The following is an 18,063-nucleotide window of genomic DNA, read 5'->3' as shown; positions in this document are numbered from 1 at the left end:
GTCTTTATTTGATATTTACCTTCACCTGGCGGATGGTCACCCGTGTATGCATTCCCACTGGTGAGGACAAGCCCAAACCATCAAACTGCGGCACCTTCATGGGTGAATGGATAACAAAGGTGATCCCAGCGTCGACAAAGCCAAGGGTTGGGTCATCAGTAAATTCCTCCTGAAACAAACAAGTATTTCTTCCCAGATTACAAATTGATGTCAATTATGCACAAGATGAGTTCGTGCAGAATTTTGTGCAGAGTTCAAGACTGATTTTTATCATCTCATGATAGCATTTGAATAACTTAAAAATCAAATACTTCATGTCAATATGAGAGCTCCTTTTATATAAAAGCTGTGAAAATTAAACACCTAAAGACCTACTTTTCACGGTTAAACTGCACATCAAGGCCTTGGCCGTTTTCTCCAGGCCACCTCTTGCCTGAGGCAATTTGAATAGAAATACAGAACTTATCGTATCCTGACTGTCAGCCACCTGGTTCCCCTGGCCCTCTCCTCACCTGCCTCTTTAGTTTCTTTCTCTTTGGCTGTTCTCTTTACTTATTTGTCTCAGAAAATCCTTTGGCCCTCTGCTTCTCTTTGCAATTAAAATATTCGACCTGACTTAAAATTCAAATTTATTTTCTCCTAAAAGTGAAGACTTATACTACTTCTTTAGCACTAGTGCTTTTCTCCTGTAAATCTTATGTCAGATAAAGAGTTTTTTTACAAGAAAACAAATATATATATATATATATATATATATATATATGTAATTGTTCATTACATAAAAGCATACATTTCAGGAACTCAAGCTTTGCTTTATTGGTTAGGTTTCTTGGTTGGTTTTCATATATCATCATAAAACCAAATTTCTGATTTATTGTTTCTCTTTTTTTTCCTAAGAAGCCAGTAGTTCTTCATGATCAGGATCAGAAAGGGCTTTTGGAGGCATGCTGTCAAAAGATGCTTACTCCTTGGAAGGAAAGTTATGACCAACCTACATAGCATATTCAAAAGCAGAGACATTACTTTGCCAACAAATGTCCGTCTAGTCAAGACTATGGTTTTTCCTGTGGTCATGTATGGATGTGAGAGTTGGACCGTGAAGAAAGCTGAGCACCGAAGAATTGATGCTTTTGAACTGTGGTGTTGGAGAAGACTCTTGAGAGTCCCTTGGACTGCAAGGAGATCCAACCAGTCCATTCTGCAGGAGATCAGCCCTGGGATTTCTTGGGAAGGAATGATGCTAAAGCTGAAACTCCAGTCCTTTGGCCACCTCATGCGAAGAGTTGACTCATTGGAAAAGACTCTGATGCTGGGAGGGATTGGGGGCAAGAGGAGAAGGGGACGACAGAGGATGAGATGGCTGGATGGCATCACCGACTCGATGGACGTGAGTCTGAGTGAACTCAGGGAGTTGGTGATGGACAGGGAGGCCTGTGTGCTGCGATTCATGGGGTTGCAGAGTCAGACACGACTGAGCGACTCAACTGTGTTTATTCCTGTAACTCTGAGGCAGGAAGAGCACACTCCCAAGGAGGGGTCACAGTGAGCCTGTTTCACCAACCCACAGCAGCGAGCACAGCTGAAAGGAACCCCACCAGTGCAGACATGAGCACCAGATGCAGTTCGACTTCCAAAAGGCAGGACCCAAAGCAGCCGGTTTGTCAGAGGGGCAAAAGAAATTTAAGATCAAACTTCTGGTGACTTTATTAGTTATAATTTCAAGCTATAAGGGGAAGGGGTGGCCTTGATGAGGGACTAGGATGATTTTTCTTGTGAACAAGTTAACTGCACATATAACAACAATAAACTTGCGTTTGATACTCAGGACCCTATTTCTCCTAGCCCCACTGTACCTCTCTAAGGAACACTTAACTGCTAGTCTGGAGAAATATCTCAGCTCTATTTACTTATGGAACTTTGCACTGAATTTGCAGATTTTAATTGCACCCTAAAAACACTGGGGGAAATTCTAGCTTGTAGAAGTTATTATATAATATTTGAAGCGAACATATGGCTTATATTTAAATAACTTGAAAATATCAATGAACTAGATATACAATCCTGGCTGTGTATATCGCAATGTGCAGTGCTGTGGACTCTTGAATGGGATACAGGGGAAACTATGAAGTGTGGCTTAGCAGAAATTCCTGGAAAGTAATCAATTGCCTTGTTCATTTGGATTGGGGAGTAGTTTGGTGAAATTCAGGGATGCTACTTTTATTTCTCACCTCTACCATTAATTGTGTGATTCTGAATACTTCATTCAATAGCATTTCAAATCTTCACTTACCAAATCATAACAATGGAATACTTCTAAGTGTGTAACACTACAAATGCTTGTGCAAGATAGAGGGTGAGGATCAGCCTTGGGTGAGAGTTACACCAGGTAGTCTTGAAGGAACACCTCTGAATTTCTAAGGAGCCTGGACAGCTGCCACCTAGGTCTAAACACTTAGAATCTACTTACACCAATTACAGATTTACAAAACTGGCTTAGGCAAAGCCCACTGATACAATATTTTTGCAAAGCAATATTTTTCATCACTTTATCAGACTATAGATTTCTATGGTTTGTCAAATATCTCTGAATGGCTTCTTTCTAAAACATATTGCCTATTTTCATGAAAATCTAAACATCATCTGAACATTAAAAATACATAGGTCTTCTTAAATTACTATACACATTGAGATTTAGAAATCTTTAGTTTCCTTGTTTTGTGACATGAACATTTCCAGCATCATAAAAATGACAGTAAGTAATACAGCTAAAAAAGTCCAGGTTATTCCTCTAAACTGTACCTTTTCAATCTCCAAGTCTGTATTTTCATCATGGGAGTCTTGACTAAATTAATTAAACAAACAAACAAAAAAAAAGACACGTGGGAACGATTTAACAGGGCACAGCATCCTGAAACTCCTGTGCATTCTTCTTTGCCTTAAACCTTGGTGAAGTTTAAAGAAATTCAATACCTGATTGACATTGAAGAGCAAGTGTAAGCCTCTTCCAGAAACACTCACTTTTTCCTTTGCTTGGATATTTTCACCATGATTAAAGGTAAAACAGTTTCCATATTCAGTGAAGACATGTGCAAAATCCTCCAATATGAAAATAAACCAAAGAAAACACAATCAGGTGAGTATTTTGGTCCTTTCAAAGTTTAAATGCCTGTAACTTTCTTTTCTTAATCATACTGCTGAGTGAGAAGGCAAAAACAGCAGGAAAAATAGAAATCTGATGATTTTAGTCTGTATTCCAAAAACAGTTTTCATTTTTTTGTAAAATGCACCTGTCAATTTGTATCTGATTATCTAGTTGAGACATTTTCATATACAGTTGACCCTTGAACAACAGGGATTTGAACTTCATAGACACATTGTTTTAAAATAAATACCCACCACAGTACAGCTCAACCTATGGTTGGTAGAATCCTCAGCTGGGACTTGGACCCACAGATAGGGGTTTCCCTTTAAGGACAATCCTGCAAGAAATATCACCAAATATTTCTGTCCTCTATCTTTCCCTATATAACTGTATGAAAAAGGAGGCATGTCCCATATGTATTCACACCTCCTGATTCCATAAGGCTGAGCTAAGGACATGTGATCTTGGAGCAAATTTAAACTGATTCTGCATGGGAGTAAACTTTACCTCAATGCAAAATAATACAAAGAAGTAGCTTGTTATATTGATGAAATTTGAAGAAATATTGCAACATTACCTCTGGGCCACATGGCTTTCCAAAAAATTCACATTCTAACAATGTGCTGCTGTTGAGATAAAAACCATTTTCCTTGACAAATTCTGTAATGCTGAAGTTTCGCTCACTTGCGAGGAAATCAATAGCCTCTTTAGAGCCAGTAGAATTGGTACTGATTTCCTGAAGATGAAGGACTTTGGATACAATATTCCATAAGAAAAAAATAATGCCAAATGTGGCTGCAGCTCCTGCTTGGAACCTATTTGTGGGAATAAAGGCACTATTTAGAATAATAAACACTTGTTGTTATCTCAAAGATGGTATCTGAACTCTATCATCTTCTCCTCCTATCTCCTATATTTTCCCTTATTTGTAATACATTCAAGCAAAATTGGATTACTAAGAGGTCTTTGTCACCTGCTGCAATCTACCTTGAATTTCTACATATAGTTTCATTTACCTAGAATACCTTCCAGACCTTGCTCTGGATACATCCAAATGGATCTTCACCCAACACAGAGAGGTATTAGGAATTGTTAACACTATAGGAATCAGATTTCCAGGGTTCACATCCAAGCCCTGCTGTGCTCTATGCTGAATCTGTGTGTCTGCCTCAACTGCATTGCTAAACCTATCCCTCTTGTCTGCATCTGGTTACAACCTGCAGTTCATTGCAGAGTGGAGTTGTGGTTGTTCTGTACATTGTGTATGTGGATCTGCAACCCCAGCTTGTCTGCACTGGGCAGTTCCCCCAGCCCTGTCCAGTCTCCTCAGACAGCTTCTGTTCCTGGGTCAAGCACGGGTGCAATCTGAAAAAGATGCCAACTCCTCCTGCAGGTCACCGGCACCACCAGGATCAGAGATGAAACACACATTCCCAGCTCATGTTTGTTTCCTTCATTTCAAATTTATCTCCCTTTCTAGTCACGGATCCTGTTGACTTTAGATCCAACACCAGAAACAGAGGCAACAGACCTGCAAAGACTGCTTACCCAGCCCCTATGTTTCAGTGGGCTGAATCCCTATAGTAAACCCCTGGTTTTCTGCCATTCACAGTGGTTCTGCTTCTTGGATGGAGCCCTGATTGTCACAGCCATCTAAGGCTATGACAGTGCACTTTTTCATCTCACTGTCGCATAGCTTCCTCACTCATGAAACTGGTATTTGTTAATACAACAATGATGAAGGTTAATATATTGATATATTTTAATAACACGTCAAACAATCATTTAGATGATTAAACTACTTTTCCTAACATATTTAGAAGAGTGTAAGGTAAATATTTATTAAATAAATGCCTCATTATTGGCAAAGCAACTTGCTGGCAATCAAAGCAGAAGTAATGTGTTTGCCCTAATAAGTGCCTTGTAATTCTTTTATTTTGCTGGACAATTTCTGCTTTGCATTCTGTATGGTTCTTTATTTTCATACCTTAACTTCTTTCAAAATGTGATTTTCATATTTTGGATATTATATTATATTATTACACAGTCTGAAATGGAACAAACTTTCTCTCCTCAAATCGGATGCCAAACAGCATGGAATAAAATACATAGCCAGTTGGTAAAGAATCTGCCTGCAATGTGGGAGACCTGGGTTTGATCCCTGGGTTGGGAAGATCCCCTGGAGAAGGGAACTACTACCCACTCCAGTATTCTGGCCTGGAGAATTCCATGAATTGTATAATCCATGGGGTCACAAAGAGCGACTTTCATGTCATTCTTGGTGAGCATACAGGACCACGCGGTGCATGGTTTGTGTGTGACTTTGCTTCTATGTCACAAAATCTATATTTTATTTTCACTTTCCTTTTGTATTATCTGTACTGTAATTTTTCATTCTCAGGGCAGTCACATTAAACCCTTTCTCAATCAAGGTGGGATATACACAAAACCAAAAATGGGAAAAAAAAAAGACAACCAAACCAACAGCATATCCTTTTAGAGATGCAAAACAGCTTTTTTGGACCAGTTTTTAATAGAATACCTTATGTAACTAGCTCTAAGCCTTGCAAGACCTCTCTTAAAACAGCTGACCTAGGTCCCAGAACCCTATAAATATTCTCTTTGACCTCCTTTTTCTTCAGAGACACTATTAAGCCTCCACCCTTGTGGTATTTTATCTAACTAGAATATATTTAACAACCTTGATTTTCTTGGGCAAAAGTGTTTTTAGTGATCTTTTGAGGAGTTAAAAACCTACACTAGTAACAGATTTTGTGAAGAAGAAGTGTTTGCTTTAAATGGAGGGATGAACCTTTGGCTGGCTTCAGGTTTCTAACTCTGACTGACAGGGGACCAAGGGTCTGCTCCAAAGCCCTGCGACCTTGGAATCCTACACCACTTCATACAATGTTCACTGCACTCTTTTCATGATGATTATGCAGAGAAATGAAGAAATTATTACAGGTGTAGGAGGTCTGAGCACAATATATTAAAAGGTTAAAGAGGAGAGCATTTTAGAACATTATTTTAGAACTATTTTTTATACTATTAATAGTTAGATCATAGAGTAATTTAGGTGGATGAATTAAACTTAGTGAATAAAGTCCAACATTATTTGGAACAAAGGAAGTGATAAATCTTGTGAGACATTTTTGTTTAGCGTAAAATCTAAGTGTTTTGCTCCAAGTTTATTTTCAACTTTAATTCAAGCTCCAAAACTCTTCCAAATATAATTTGTCAGAAACCTTGTTTAGTGATAGCTTGTCTTACTCTTTCATTTCCTATACTGATAAGTCTAGTAAAACAAAACAATAAAAATACATCAATATGTTTAAACAGTTTAATAACTGATAACCAATTACTAAACCCGTCTTTCTTAGGTGTGTTTATACCTCTAAGTACATTTCCCCAAATTATATGACCCAAATGAGTAAGCTTCATTTCAAGTCCACATTGATGCCTCACTCAGTCCTTTGTTGAGCTCCATCAAAATAGATCCAAGTGTATGTGTGTTAGAATCAATTTCCAGATCCTCTGCTCTAACTCAGCATTTAAAAAGAAACACCCACAAGGATTCTTCTCCAATTTATGAAAGAGTTCTTACCTGTCAATCATTACAAATCTTAGCATATAATGCACCTGGTGTATCGCAATCTCAAGGCCCGTAACAAAGGCAAACACTGGTGGAAGACTCCTCTAAGAATTAATCAAAGCTCCTTAAACTTTGTCTTGTCCTGTTATGCACATATTTCTGGCTAGGGTGAAGCTTGGCATTAAACATAGGGTATTTGAGCCCCTACTGGATCCTCTGAATTGAGAAAAGTTGAAGTAATATGATAAAATTTGTCATTTCATATTTATTTTCTGAGTTACTAAAAAATAGGGTTTTAAAATTTTTATTGGAGTATAGTTGCTTTATAACATTGTGTTAATTTCTACTGTACACAAAAGCAAATTACCTGTATGCATATATATATATATACTCCTTCTTTTTTGGATTTCCTGCATATTATTTTAAATGAAACTGGGTTGTTGTGTGCAAATTCCAGATTACTGTAATATTAAAAAATGTGAAATGTAGTGAAGTGAAGACATTTAGTCGTGTCCGACTCTTTGCGATCCCATGGACTGTAGCCTACCAGGATCCTCCATCCATGGGATTTTCCAGGCAAGAATACTGGAGTGGGTTGCCATTTCCTTCTTCAATTAAAAAATGTACACAGGTTAAAATTTACATGATTTTTATCAATGAAGTAATTAAATATTTAGAAAATCACAAATATTCTTAATAGTCAATCCTTATCATATTTTATCTCATAATATTTATTTATCTCATAATATTTATTTTTGATCTTCTAAAACTAAGACATTAAGTTATTTAAAGCTATGGTTAAAATTTTAGCTGCCAATTTAAAATTTGCAACTGAAATACATAGTTTTTCAAAATTCCTTGACATGGAACATGAGGGAAAATGTTTGAAGACCACGGGCTGTGAGAACAGGGGAGTTTGCAACCTAAGTTCTTTTCCTGATCCATCAGTCATTTGCTAAAGAGTGTTGGTGAGATGCTGGTGAACTGACATTCAAAGTATCTATTTGTAAAATCAGACTTTGAGAGTTGAAGATGTCTCTAACCACCACAGTATTGATGATGTATTACTTGCTACCTAAGAAAGAGTAATTTTCTTATAATTCATAATTTTCCTCTTCTACAATTTTAGTTTCTACACTATTGAATCTCATTTTTCATCTGGATATTAACTATATCTAACTGCAGGGTACACTATCAGTTTTGTCTTAATGCCACCATCCAACACCAGAGTTTAAATCATTGACTTGAGATTTGGATTATGCAAAATAAACTTTTTTTTCAGTATTTTATTTAATTTTTTAATTTAAATTTATTTATTTTAATTACTTTACAATATTGTATTGGTTTTGCCATACATCAACATGAATCGGCCACGGGTGTACACGTGTTCCCCATCCTGAACCCCCTCCCACCTCCCTCCCCGTACTAAAAACATGAAAGTACTTACATTATAGGGTATTAAATATTTTCCTTGAGATCATTCTTTTTTTAATCCATGCATTTCCCGATCAGCACTGCTTGAGTTGCAAATGTAAGTTTAGGTACGCTGTGTGTTTTTCCATTCATCTCAGAGTGTTGTCTAACACCATGTGACTTTTTTCTTTCATGGTTATTTCGTGTGTGCTGTGTAATATCTATATATTAGTTAATATCCCAAATTTCTTCCTATTATTGACTACTTATTTCACTCTGCTGTAGTTGATAAACATACTCTGAATGATTGCAAATCTTCTAAATGTATTGAAGCTTGTTTTATGGTCTTGCTACAACTTGCCCTAGAAAGTGTTGCATGCACACATGAGAAGAGTGTGTAATCTGCTGTTATATAGAGTGATCTATAGGTATTATGGGCCTAAGTATTACACATTTGCATTTTAAAACAAGCAAGAGAAGAAACAAGAACAAACACACATTTATAATGTCTTTTAAAATTGCAAAAGTATATTTACAGGTGCTTTTAGTTTTTCATATGGATTTGAAAACTCTCTGAGTTCACTTGCTTTAAGTCTGAACAACTTTTTAGTATTTCTTGTATGATGGGTCTGCTAGAATGAATTCTCTCTGAATGTTTTTATTTTATCTTCATTTTAAAGATACATTTTTGTGCAAACTTGGGGAGTTTTGACACATTATATTAAAAAGAAATTTTTCCACTGTATTTTCTCTCCTCTTCTGGTACTCTCATTTTACATATATTTTTATGCTTTTTAGTATCCCCCATTTCTCTGAGGCCCTTTTCATTTTCCTTCATTTAGTTTTTCTCTCTGTTTCTCAGCTCACATACTTTGTTAATTTATCTTCCAGTTCACTGATTCTTTCTTCAGCCACCTCAAACCTATTGCTCAGTCCCTTAATGGATGTAGTGAATTTTAACTTCAGTAATACACTTTTCAAAACCAGAATGTCCCTTTGGTTCTTTGTATAATTTCTGTCCTTACTGATATTGTTTGCTTAATGAGACATTATATCTTCCTTTATGTCTTCAATCACAGTTTCTTCAATTATTTGTATTTATAATAGCTGATTTGATGTCTGCTAAGTCTGATACCCCATGTCCAAGGTAAGAGAAACCCAGGTAAGATGATAGGTGTTGCGAGAGGGCATCAGAGGGCTGACACATGGAAACCATAACCACAGAAAACTAGCCAATCTGATCAACAGACCACAGCCTTGTCTACTCAATGAAACTAAGCCATGCTGTGTGGGGCCACCCAAGATGCACGGGTCATGGTGGAGAGGTCTGACAGAAAGTGGTCCACTGGAGAAGGGAATGGCAAACCACTTCAGTATTCTTGCCTTGGAAACCCCATGAACAGTATGAAAAGGCAAAATGTTAAGATACTGAAAGGGGAACTCCCGGGGTCGGTAGGTGCCCAATATGCTACTGGAGATCAGTGGAGAAATAACTCCAGAATGAATGAAGGGATGGAGCCAAAGCAAAAACAATACCCAGTTGTGGATGCGACTGGTGATGAAGCAAGCTCCGATGCTGTAAAGAGCAATATTGCATAGGAGTCTGGAATGTCAGGTCCATGAATCAAGCTAAATTGGAAGTGGTCAAACAGGAGATGGCAAGAGTGAATGTCGACATTCTAGGAATCAGCGAACTAAAATGGACTGGAATGGGTGAATTAACTCAGATCTACTACTGTGGGCAGGAATCCTTTGGAAGAAATGGAGTAGCCATCATGGTCAACAAGAGTCTGAAATGCAGTACTTGGATGCAATCTCAAAAACAACAGAATGATCTCTGTTCATTTCCAAGGCAAACCATTCAATGTCACAGTAATCCAAGTCTATGACCCAACCAGTAACGCTGAAGAAGCTGAACGGTTTTATGAAGATCTACAAGACCTTTTAGAACTAACACCCAGAAAAGATGTCCTTTTCATTATAGGGGACTGGAATGCAAAAGTAGGAAGTCAAGAAACACCTGTGGTAACAGGCAAATTTGACCTTGGAATGTGGAATGAAGCAGGGAAAAGGCTAATAGAGTTTTACCAACAGAATGCACTGGTCATAACAAACACTCTCTTCCAACAACACAAGAGAAGACTCTAAACAAGGACATCACCAGATGGTCAACACCGAAATCAGATTGATTATATTCTTTGCAGCCAAAAATGGACAAGCTTTAGACAGTCAGCAAAAACAAGACCGGGAGCTGACTGTGGCTCAGATCATGAATTCCTTCTTGCCAAATTCAGACTTAAATTGAAGAAAGTGGGGAAAACCACTAGACCATTCAGGTATGACCTAAAATCCCTTATGATTATACAGTGGAAGTGAGAAATAGATATAAGGGACTAGATCTGATAGACAGAGTGCCTGATTAACTATGGATGGAGGTTTGTGACATTGTACAGGAGACAGGGATTGAGACCATCCCCATGGAAAAGAAATGCAAAAAAGCAAACGGCTGTCTGAGGAGGACTTACAAATAGCTGTGAAAAGAAGAGAAGCGAAAAGCAAAGGAGAAAAGGAAAGATATAAACATCTGAATGCAGAGTTCCAAAGAATAGCAAGGAGAGATAAGAAAGCCTTCCTCAGTGATCAATGCAAAGAAATAGAGGAAAACAACAGAATGGGAAAGACTAGAGATCGCTTCAAGAATATTAGAGATACCAAGGGAACATTTCATGCAAGATGGGCTCAAAAAAGGACAGAAATGATATGGACCTAACAGAAGCAGAAGATATTAGAAGAGGTGGCAAGAATACACAGAAGAACTGTACAAAAAAGATATTCACGACCCAGATAATCACAATGGTGTGATCACTCACCTAGAGCCAAACATCCTGGAATGTGAAGAGAAGTGGGCCTTAGAAAGCATCACTACGAACAAAGCTAGTGGAGGTGATGGAATGCCAATTGAGCTATTTCAAATCCTGAAAGATGATGCTGTGAAAGTGCTGCACTCAACATGCCAGTAAATTTGGAAAACTCAGCAGTGGCCACAGGACTGGAAAAGGTCAATTTTCATTCCAATCCCAAAGAAAGGCAATGCCAAAGAATGCTCAAACTACCACACAATTGCGCTCATCTCACACTCTAGTAAATTAATGCTCAAAATTCTCCAAAGCAGGCTTCAGCAGTAGGTGAATCATGAACTTCCAGATGTTCAAGTTAGTTTTAGAAAAGGCAGAGGAACCAGAGATCAAGTTGCCAACATCTGCTGGATCATGGAAAAAGCAAGAGAGTTCCAGAAAAACATCTATTTCTGCTTTATTGACTATGCCAAAGCTTTTGACTGTGTGGATCACAATAAACTCTGGAAAATTCTGAAAGAGATGGGAATACCAGACCATCTGACCTGCCTCCTGAGAAACCTATATGCAGGTCAGGAAGCAACAGATAGAACTGGACATGGAACAACAGACTGGTTCCAAATAAGAAAAGGAGTACGTCAAGCCTGTATATTGTCACCATGCTTATTTAACTTCTATGCAGAGTACATCATGAAAAACGCTGGGCTGGAAGAAGCACAAGCTGGAATTAAGATTGCCGGGAGAAATATCAATAACCTCAGATATGCAGATGACACCACCCTTATGGCAGAAAGTGAAGAGGAACTGAAAAGCCTCTTGATGAAAGTGAAAGAGGAGAGTGAAAAAGTGGGCTTAAAGCTCAACATTCAGAAAGCGAAGATCATGGCATCCGGTCCCATCACTTCATGGGAAATAAATGGGGAAATAGTGGAAACAGTGTCAGACTTTATTTTTCTGGGCTCCAAAATCACTGCAGATGGTGCCTGCAGCCATGAAATTAAAAGACGCTTGCTCCTTGGAAGGAAAGTTATGACCAACCTAGATAGCATATTGAAAAGCAGAGATATTGCTTTGCCAAGAAAAGTCCATCTAGTCAAGGCTATGGTTTTTCCAGTAGTCATGTATGGATGTGAGAGTTGGACTGTGAAGAAAACTGAGCGCCGAAGAATTGATGCTTTTGAGCTGTGGTGTTGGAGAAGACTCTTGAGAGTCCCTTGGACTGCAAGGAGATCCAACCAGTCCATCCTAAAGGAGATCAGTCCTGGGTGTTCATTGGAAGAACTGATGCTAAAGCTGAAACTTGAATACTTTGGCCACCTCATGCGAAGAGTTAACTCATTGGAAAAGATTCTGATGCTGGGAGGGATTGGGGCAGGCGGAGAAGGGGACGACAGGGGACAGATGGCTGGATGGCATCACTGACTCGGTGGACATAAGTTTGAGTGAACTCCGTGAGTTGGTGATGGACAAGGAGGCCTGGTGTGCTGCAGTTCATGGGGTCGCAAAGAGTCGGACACAACTGAGCGAGTGAACTGAACTGAAGTCTGATATCTAAGTTGGGCAATTTATGTTGACTGTTATTTAAGATTCCTCCATCTATTTATGGCTTGATAACTTATTTTTTTTTTTACCACTAATAATATTTCACTGAGTTGTAGGAGTTGCTTCTATATTTTGGTGATTAGCTTCTAAATGGTTGTTTTCTTGAGTAAATTGTACCAGTTATGGTTGTTTCTCCCGGGAAAATTTCTGTTAAGGTCCTCACACTGGCATACTCAAAATGATATGTGCAATTTCTTTTTAATAATGGCTATCTTCAACCAGCCTTGCTTTTGTTAGACCATATACCATTTGGACATCCCTCATGGTCCAATGGTTAAAAAACTGCCTGCCAATGCAGAAGACGTGAATTCAATTCTTGCTCTGGGATCCCATGTGTGGCAGGACAACTAAGCCCATGCATCACAACTACTGAGCTCACGCTCCAGAACCCAGAAGATGCAACTACTGAGCACATCCGCCCTAGAGCCTGTGCTTTACAACAAGAGAAGCCACAACACTGAGAAGTCTGTGCACCGCAACTAGAGAGCCGCCTCCCACCGGCTGCAACTAGCAAAAACCCGCACACGGCAGTGAAGACCTGGTGCCACCAAAAAGAAGTAGAGAAATTAAAAAGTTTTTAAATAAATAAAATTTTAAAAAAGAACACATGCCATTTAAAATACAGTATGGTGCAACCGTATTGAATATCTTTGTGGGGCCTTTGGTTTTGTTTTACTCTTTGGCACCTTGACACATATCTTGAAATAAATCTAACTATTACCCATGCTGTAATATCAACTATATATTGAACCCTGGTGCTTCCCTTGTGGCTCAGATGGTAAAGAATCTGCCTGCAATGTGGGAGACCCAGGTTCGATCCCTGTGTTGGGAAGATCCCTGGAGAAGGCAATGGCAACCTGCTCCAGTATTTGTGCCTGGAGAATTTCATGGACAGAGGAGTCTGGCAGGCTACAGTCCATGGAGTCGCAAAGAGTCAGACGAAACTGAGTGACTAACACACACACATTGAACACCTGTCCAAAGAACCACCCCAGGGATGAGACAACATGGTGTATATACCACCTGAACTAATGTAACAGAAAATGCATGAAGTAGATATTACATCATTTTGTACACACAGAAGTTGAAACTTTAAAAGGTGAAGTGATTTGTCCATGGCCAAATAGCTGATTAGTGGTGAATCTGAAGGAAACTACCTCCCCCACCTGCTAGGTGAAAATCCCATGTACAGAATTTCAGGCTTGACCACAGGCAGTAACAAGGGTTTTCATGAATGGCCTCATGGGGAAATTCCCTCCCTACTCCCCACAGGAGACCTGGTATGCAATCAGGGACTTGCAGATCTCTGGAGGGAGTTGTGGTCAAGGGTGCAATAGCAACAGAGTGCTGAACCAAGTGTGTGCACAGGTCACATGCCCATGGAGCTGGGCATGTTCCTATCACAATAAACATCTCACCCTGAACACATGGGAACTTTTCACATCTCCAACTTTAGCACAGTGCTTTCCTGTATCTTCAAGTTATTCCTCATCTCCCCCTACAAACTGCCTGGCCACCTTTTGACACTCACACTCCGTGACACCTAGACAGGGACGTCACCTGTCTGTCCTCTGTGCTCGCAGAGTCCTTGCACATACCTTTCATGTAATCTACAGTCACCATATATATTGCATTGTGATTGCTGATGTTTCTCTGTTTTTGGCTAATTGAAATAAACTTTTTAAATGCAAGGATAAAGACTTGTACATCTATTTAACCACAGGGTTTGGTGCTTAGCCTAGCATATAATTGTGGAGGGAAAAAAGGAAGAAAAAAAGGAAAATAGAGAAGAAATCAATAAGCTTCTTAGCACCCAACATTTCTGTTTTTAAGACAATTTAAGACCACGAGTGGTTTTGTGTATATTAAATAGCACACAATAAACTATTTCAGTCATCCAAGGAAGATTATACCTAGTAAAGTTACAGAGACTTATTAAAAGTGTAGTTTTTACCTGTTTAAATTGCAGAAGGTCACAGCTGGGAACTCTATCTTCTCCACATACTGTACCTCCATAGATGTCGTGGTGGGCCACCTGAAGTAATTGACGAGACGGCTGTATACCTGCCAGACGAGGAGACTGATGGAGCCCAGGACCACCAGCAACCAGATCACCTTGCGAATCCTACTCGGATTCCTGACAATGTTGTGGACTCCGTGGAAGGAAGTGGAGATGGCAAAGTCATGGTCAAACTTCCTACGGTCAGTGTGAGGTGGCAAAGTTTTCTTTGAAAGGTAGAGCTTGATCTTTTCCAAGAGTCCTTAAATTCAACCAAAGACAAAATCAGCAATAAGTTAGGAAAACCTAACACTGTATGTGAAAAACACAACTCACATGACTTTAAACATGCTCCCTTTTATGTGTACACATAAGGACTCAAAATTCATCTTGAGTTGCACAGATTCTTCAGGAGTCAAGAAGTGTCTACTATAGAGATCTAATAAGTAGGTGAGGCCTCTCATGAGAGAATGCCTCTAGTTAATGCAAACTTACTTTAGCCCATTTCTTATTCTAATAGTGTATTTCTCTTTAGTCAAATAGGAAAAATATTCTCTGCCTCATGAGTTGGTTGTATTAAATAAAAAACACCTGGGGATAGCTTGGCACCTCACCCAGACCATGATAAGTACTCAATTCATATTAGCAGCTTGTGTTTTTCTATTAATTTGGTAGTGATGTGGTAGATGGAAAAGTTTCATGTCTAAAATTCTCATTTAAGAAATGAGTTCTTGGGTCTTCCTTGGTGGCTCAGTGGTAAAGAATCTCCTGTCAATGCAGGACACATGGGCACAGTCCCTGATCTGGGAAGAGGCTACATGCCGTGGAGCAACTGAGCTCTCGTGTCACAACTACTGAGCCTGTGCTCTGGAGTCCAGGAGATGTGACTGCTGAACTCAACATGCTGCTGAAGCTCGTGCACACTAGAGCCCATGCTCCACAACAAGAGAAGCTGCTGCAATGAGAAGCCCACATACCGCAACTAGAGAAAAGCCCAGACAGCAACAAAGACCCAGGGCAGCCAAAAATAAATAAATAAATAAAGAGAGATGAGTTCTAAGTCTCGCAAATGCTCATGATTAGCTGAATTAACTTATATCCTTTGTTTCAGTTCAGGAAGTATTCTTTCTATCAACTAATCAACATTAATTTATTGTGTTTATTGGAAATTTTTGGAAATTAATTAATTTATCGGAAATTAATTAATTTCCAAAAGGTTTCATTAAATCATTAGTTAACATTCCCCAGGTCTCTAATCAATTAACTAAGTTTAAGTTATGGGATATACAATGATACATAAAGACACCTATGAACATTTTCTAAGGGACTCTATCTCATCTGCAAAGCATTAGGGCACAATTACAAATTATTTTATGATTGTTTTACACAGATTGTACACTGAGCAGGAAATTACGTATTAGTCTGATTAGCTTGACTCTGTACTAAGATCTTATAATATCTCCACGAATGGTTTTTTAAAATTTTTTGAATTTTAAACAGGTTATATATAATATATATATTATATATATATCCTGTCATGTGGTTATATATTAATACATACTTATTATATATATATGGGGGTTCCCAGGTGGCTCAATGGGTAAAGAACCTGCCTGCAGTGCAGGAGGCGCTGGAGATATGGGTTTAATTCTTGGCTCGGGAAGATATCCTGGAAGAGGGCACAGCAACACTCCAGTATTCTTGCCCGGAGAATCCCATGGACAGAGGAACCTGGCAGGCTGCAGTCCACAGGTCGCAAATCCACAGGTCGCAAAGAGTTGGACATGACTGAAGCTACTGAGCATAGCACATTTTCTTTATATACATATATTCCTGCACTCGGAATCTCAGCTTCCTGACAAGGGATCAAACTCATGCCACCTGCGGTGGAACAGCAGAATTTTAACTTACTGGACTGCCAGGGAAGTCCCTAAATATGTGTATTTATAGTAACTGCACAGCTCCAGAGCAAAATCAGAAATGTATGAAAAGCTTTTGTTATTATTACTGATGAGCAAAATAAACTTAATAATGCTTGTTTACATACTATTTATCCATTAGCTACAATACATGTGCGGAATTGACTCTGACAGAGGACAATTCAGTCTCAAGGAACCTGATGCCCTTCCTTCCACAAGGGAAGAGTGATCTAGAAATCAGTAATTGGTCAACTGCAGTGTTTCTGGTTGTAAACATTACTCTGAAAAATGTAAGTTTTAAGTAGCTCTGTCAAAACTCAGCTCATTTATTATAAATCTACTTCTTGACAACTGCTCTGACTTTCCTGGGGTGTTCTCCATCATTTGCTAGGGCATTAAAAGAATTCTTAAAAATATTTTTGGATGGATAGTGAAGTAACAAGGTCATGTATTACTGTCAGGAAGATTAGAATTTGTTTAATAAGGAGTCTACCAGTCTACAAAGCAAGAAACTTCTTACTTTTCCACTGAAATGGATACTTTGTAATTATTGCAAGTGGCCCTTGCATTGAATATTGATCTTTACAGAAGCATTCTAAAGAACATCAAACAAGTTTTGCTGTATTTTAATATAAAAATTGTAGGCACATGATAAATAGAAACCAAATAAATAAAACTACAAAAACTGATTCTGGTATACAAGGATATTTTAAAACTGCATATATTTGACTCCTGCATACAAAATAACACTTTTCCTAGGTAACAGAAACTGTATTACTTATAGTATATCCAAGTAATATTGGAAATCAAATTTCCCCAATGAAAATATAACCTCCTTTTCCTTTGTTAATTTCTGGCTTTTACAGATAAAAATTCTACCTGTTCTGAGGATTTTACTCCTTACCCACCTTTCTTAGCCTGGGTGTTTGATTTCTCAAACTGCTCCATCTCCAATTTCAATAAGCAGGAGTCCTTGAGGTCTAACCAATTTCCATCAATAACCATACTCATTTTGTGGCCTTTATATAAAATACAGCAGTTGAGGCTATAAAACGTGGGCGCAATTTAAATGTTTGTGTTGCTATGCTTTGCTTCATAAAGTGCATAACCTGCAAGCTGAACACACTGGCAGAACCAGCTATGGGCCTCCGTGGACTCATGAGAAGCTGGCAGAGTGAAACCAAAAAGTATAATTAAGGAAACCATTTTCTCAGAACTAAAGGGACAATCCCTACAGATATTTGTGGTTTTAGAATCCCCCTGAACAGGCCATGTGACTCTGAAGACTCACCCGGGAGAAAGTCTTCTTGTTCTTTATTTCCACCTCTCTTTACATCACTTTGAATCAAAATGCAGTTGGAGTGAAATTTGTGGGGATAAAGATGCCTTTTCCTTGTTGAATTTTCTTTCTAAATAGCGGATGAAGGTTTTGAACAGAAATAATAATCAAATGAAAATGACAAAATAAAACCCCAGAAAAATATCTCCTTGAGAGGAAATGGTTGTTGAAAGCATTCAAACTCAATCGAGCACAAAGGCTG

General features: G+C 38.6%; 1 protein-coding gene across 1 annotated transcript in view; it reads right to left on the bottom strand.

Annotated features, from left to right (window-relative positions):
• The window catches only part of ASIC5 (acid sensing ion channel subunit family member 5), a 49,160-nt gene extending 31,629 nt beyond the window's left edge, over nucleotides 1-17,531 (bottom strand). Inside the window, exons 1-5 of the mRNA XM_061383877.1 lie at nucleotides 17,431-17,531; nucleotides 14,559-14,865; nucleotides 3,720-3,957; nucleotides 2,971-3,096; nucleotides 20-169 (exon numbers count right to left, since the gene is read on the bottom strand). Coding sequence (XP_061239861.1) covers nucleotides 20-169; nucleotides 2,971-3,096; nucleotides 3,720-3,957; nucleotides 14,559-14,865; nucleotides 17,431-17,527 — 918 coding nt within the window. The 5' untranslated portion in view covers nucleotides 17,528-17,531. The remainder of the gene's footprint in view (nucleotides 1-19; nucleotides 170-2,970; nucleotides 3,097-3,719; nucleotides 3,958-14,558; nucleotides 14,866-17,430) is intronic.
• Between the last annotated feature and the right edge of the window lie 532 nt (nucleotides 17,532-18,063).

Source organism: Bos javanicus, chromosome 17 (assembly GCF_032452875.1).
Source record: "Bos javanicus breed banteng chromosome 17, ARS-OSU_banteng_1.0, whole genome shotgun sequence".
In the NCBI taxonomy this organism is placed as follows: domain Eukaryota; kingdom Metazoa; phylum Chordata; class Mammalia; order Artiodactyla; family Bovidae; genus Bos; species Bos javanicus.
The sequence above is the reverse complement of the archived record's forward strand: the minus strand, read 5'-3'. Positions and strand labels throughout refer to the sequence as shown.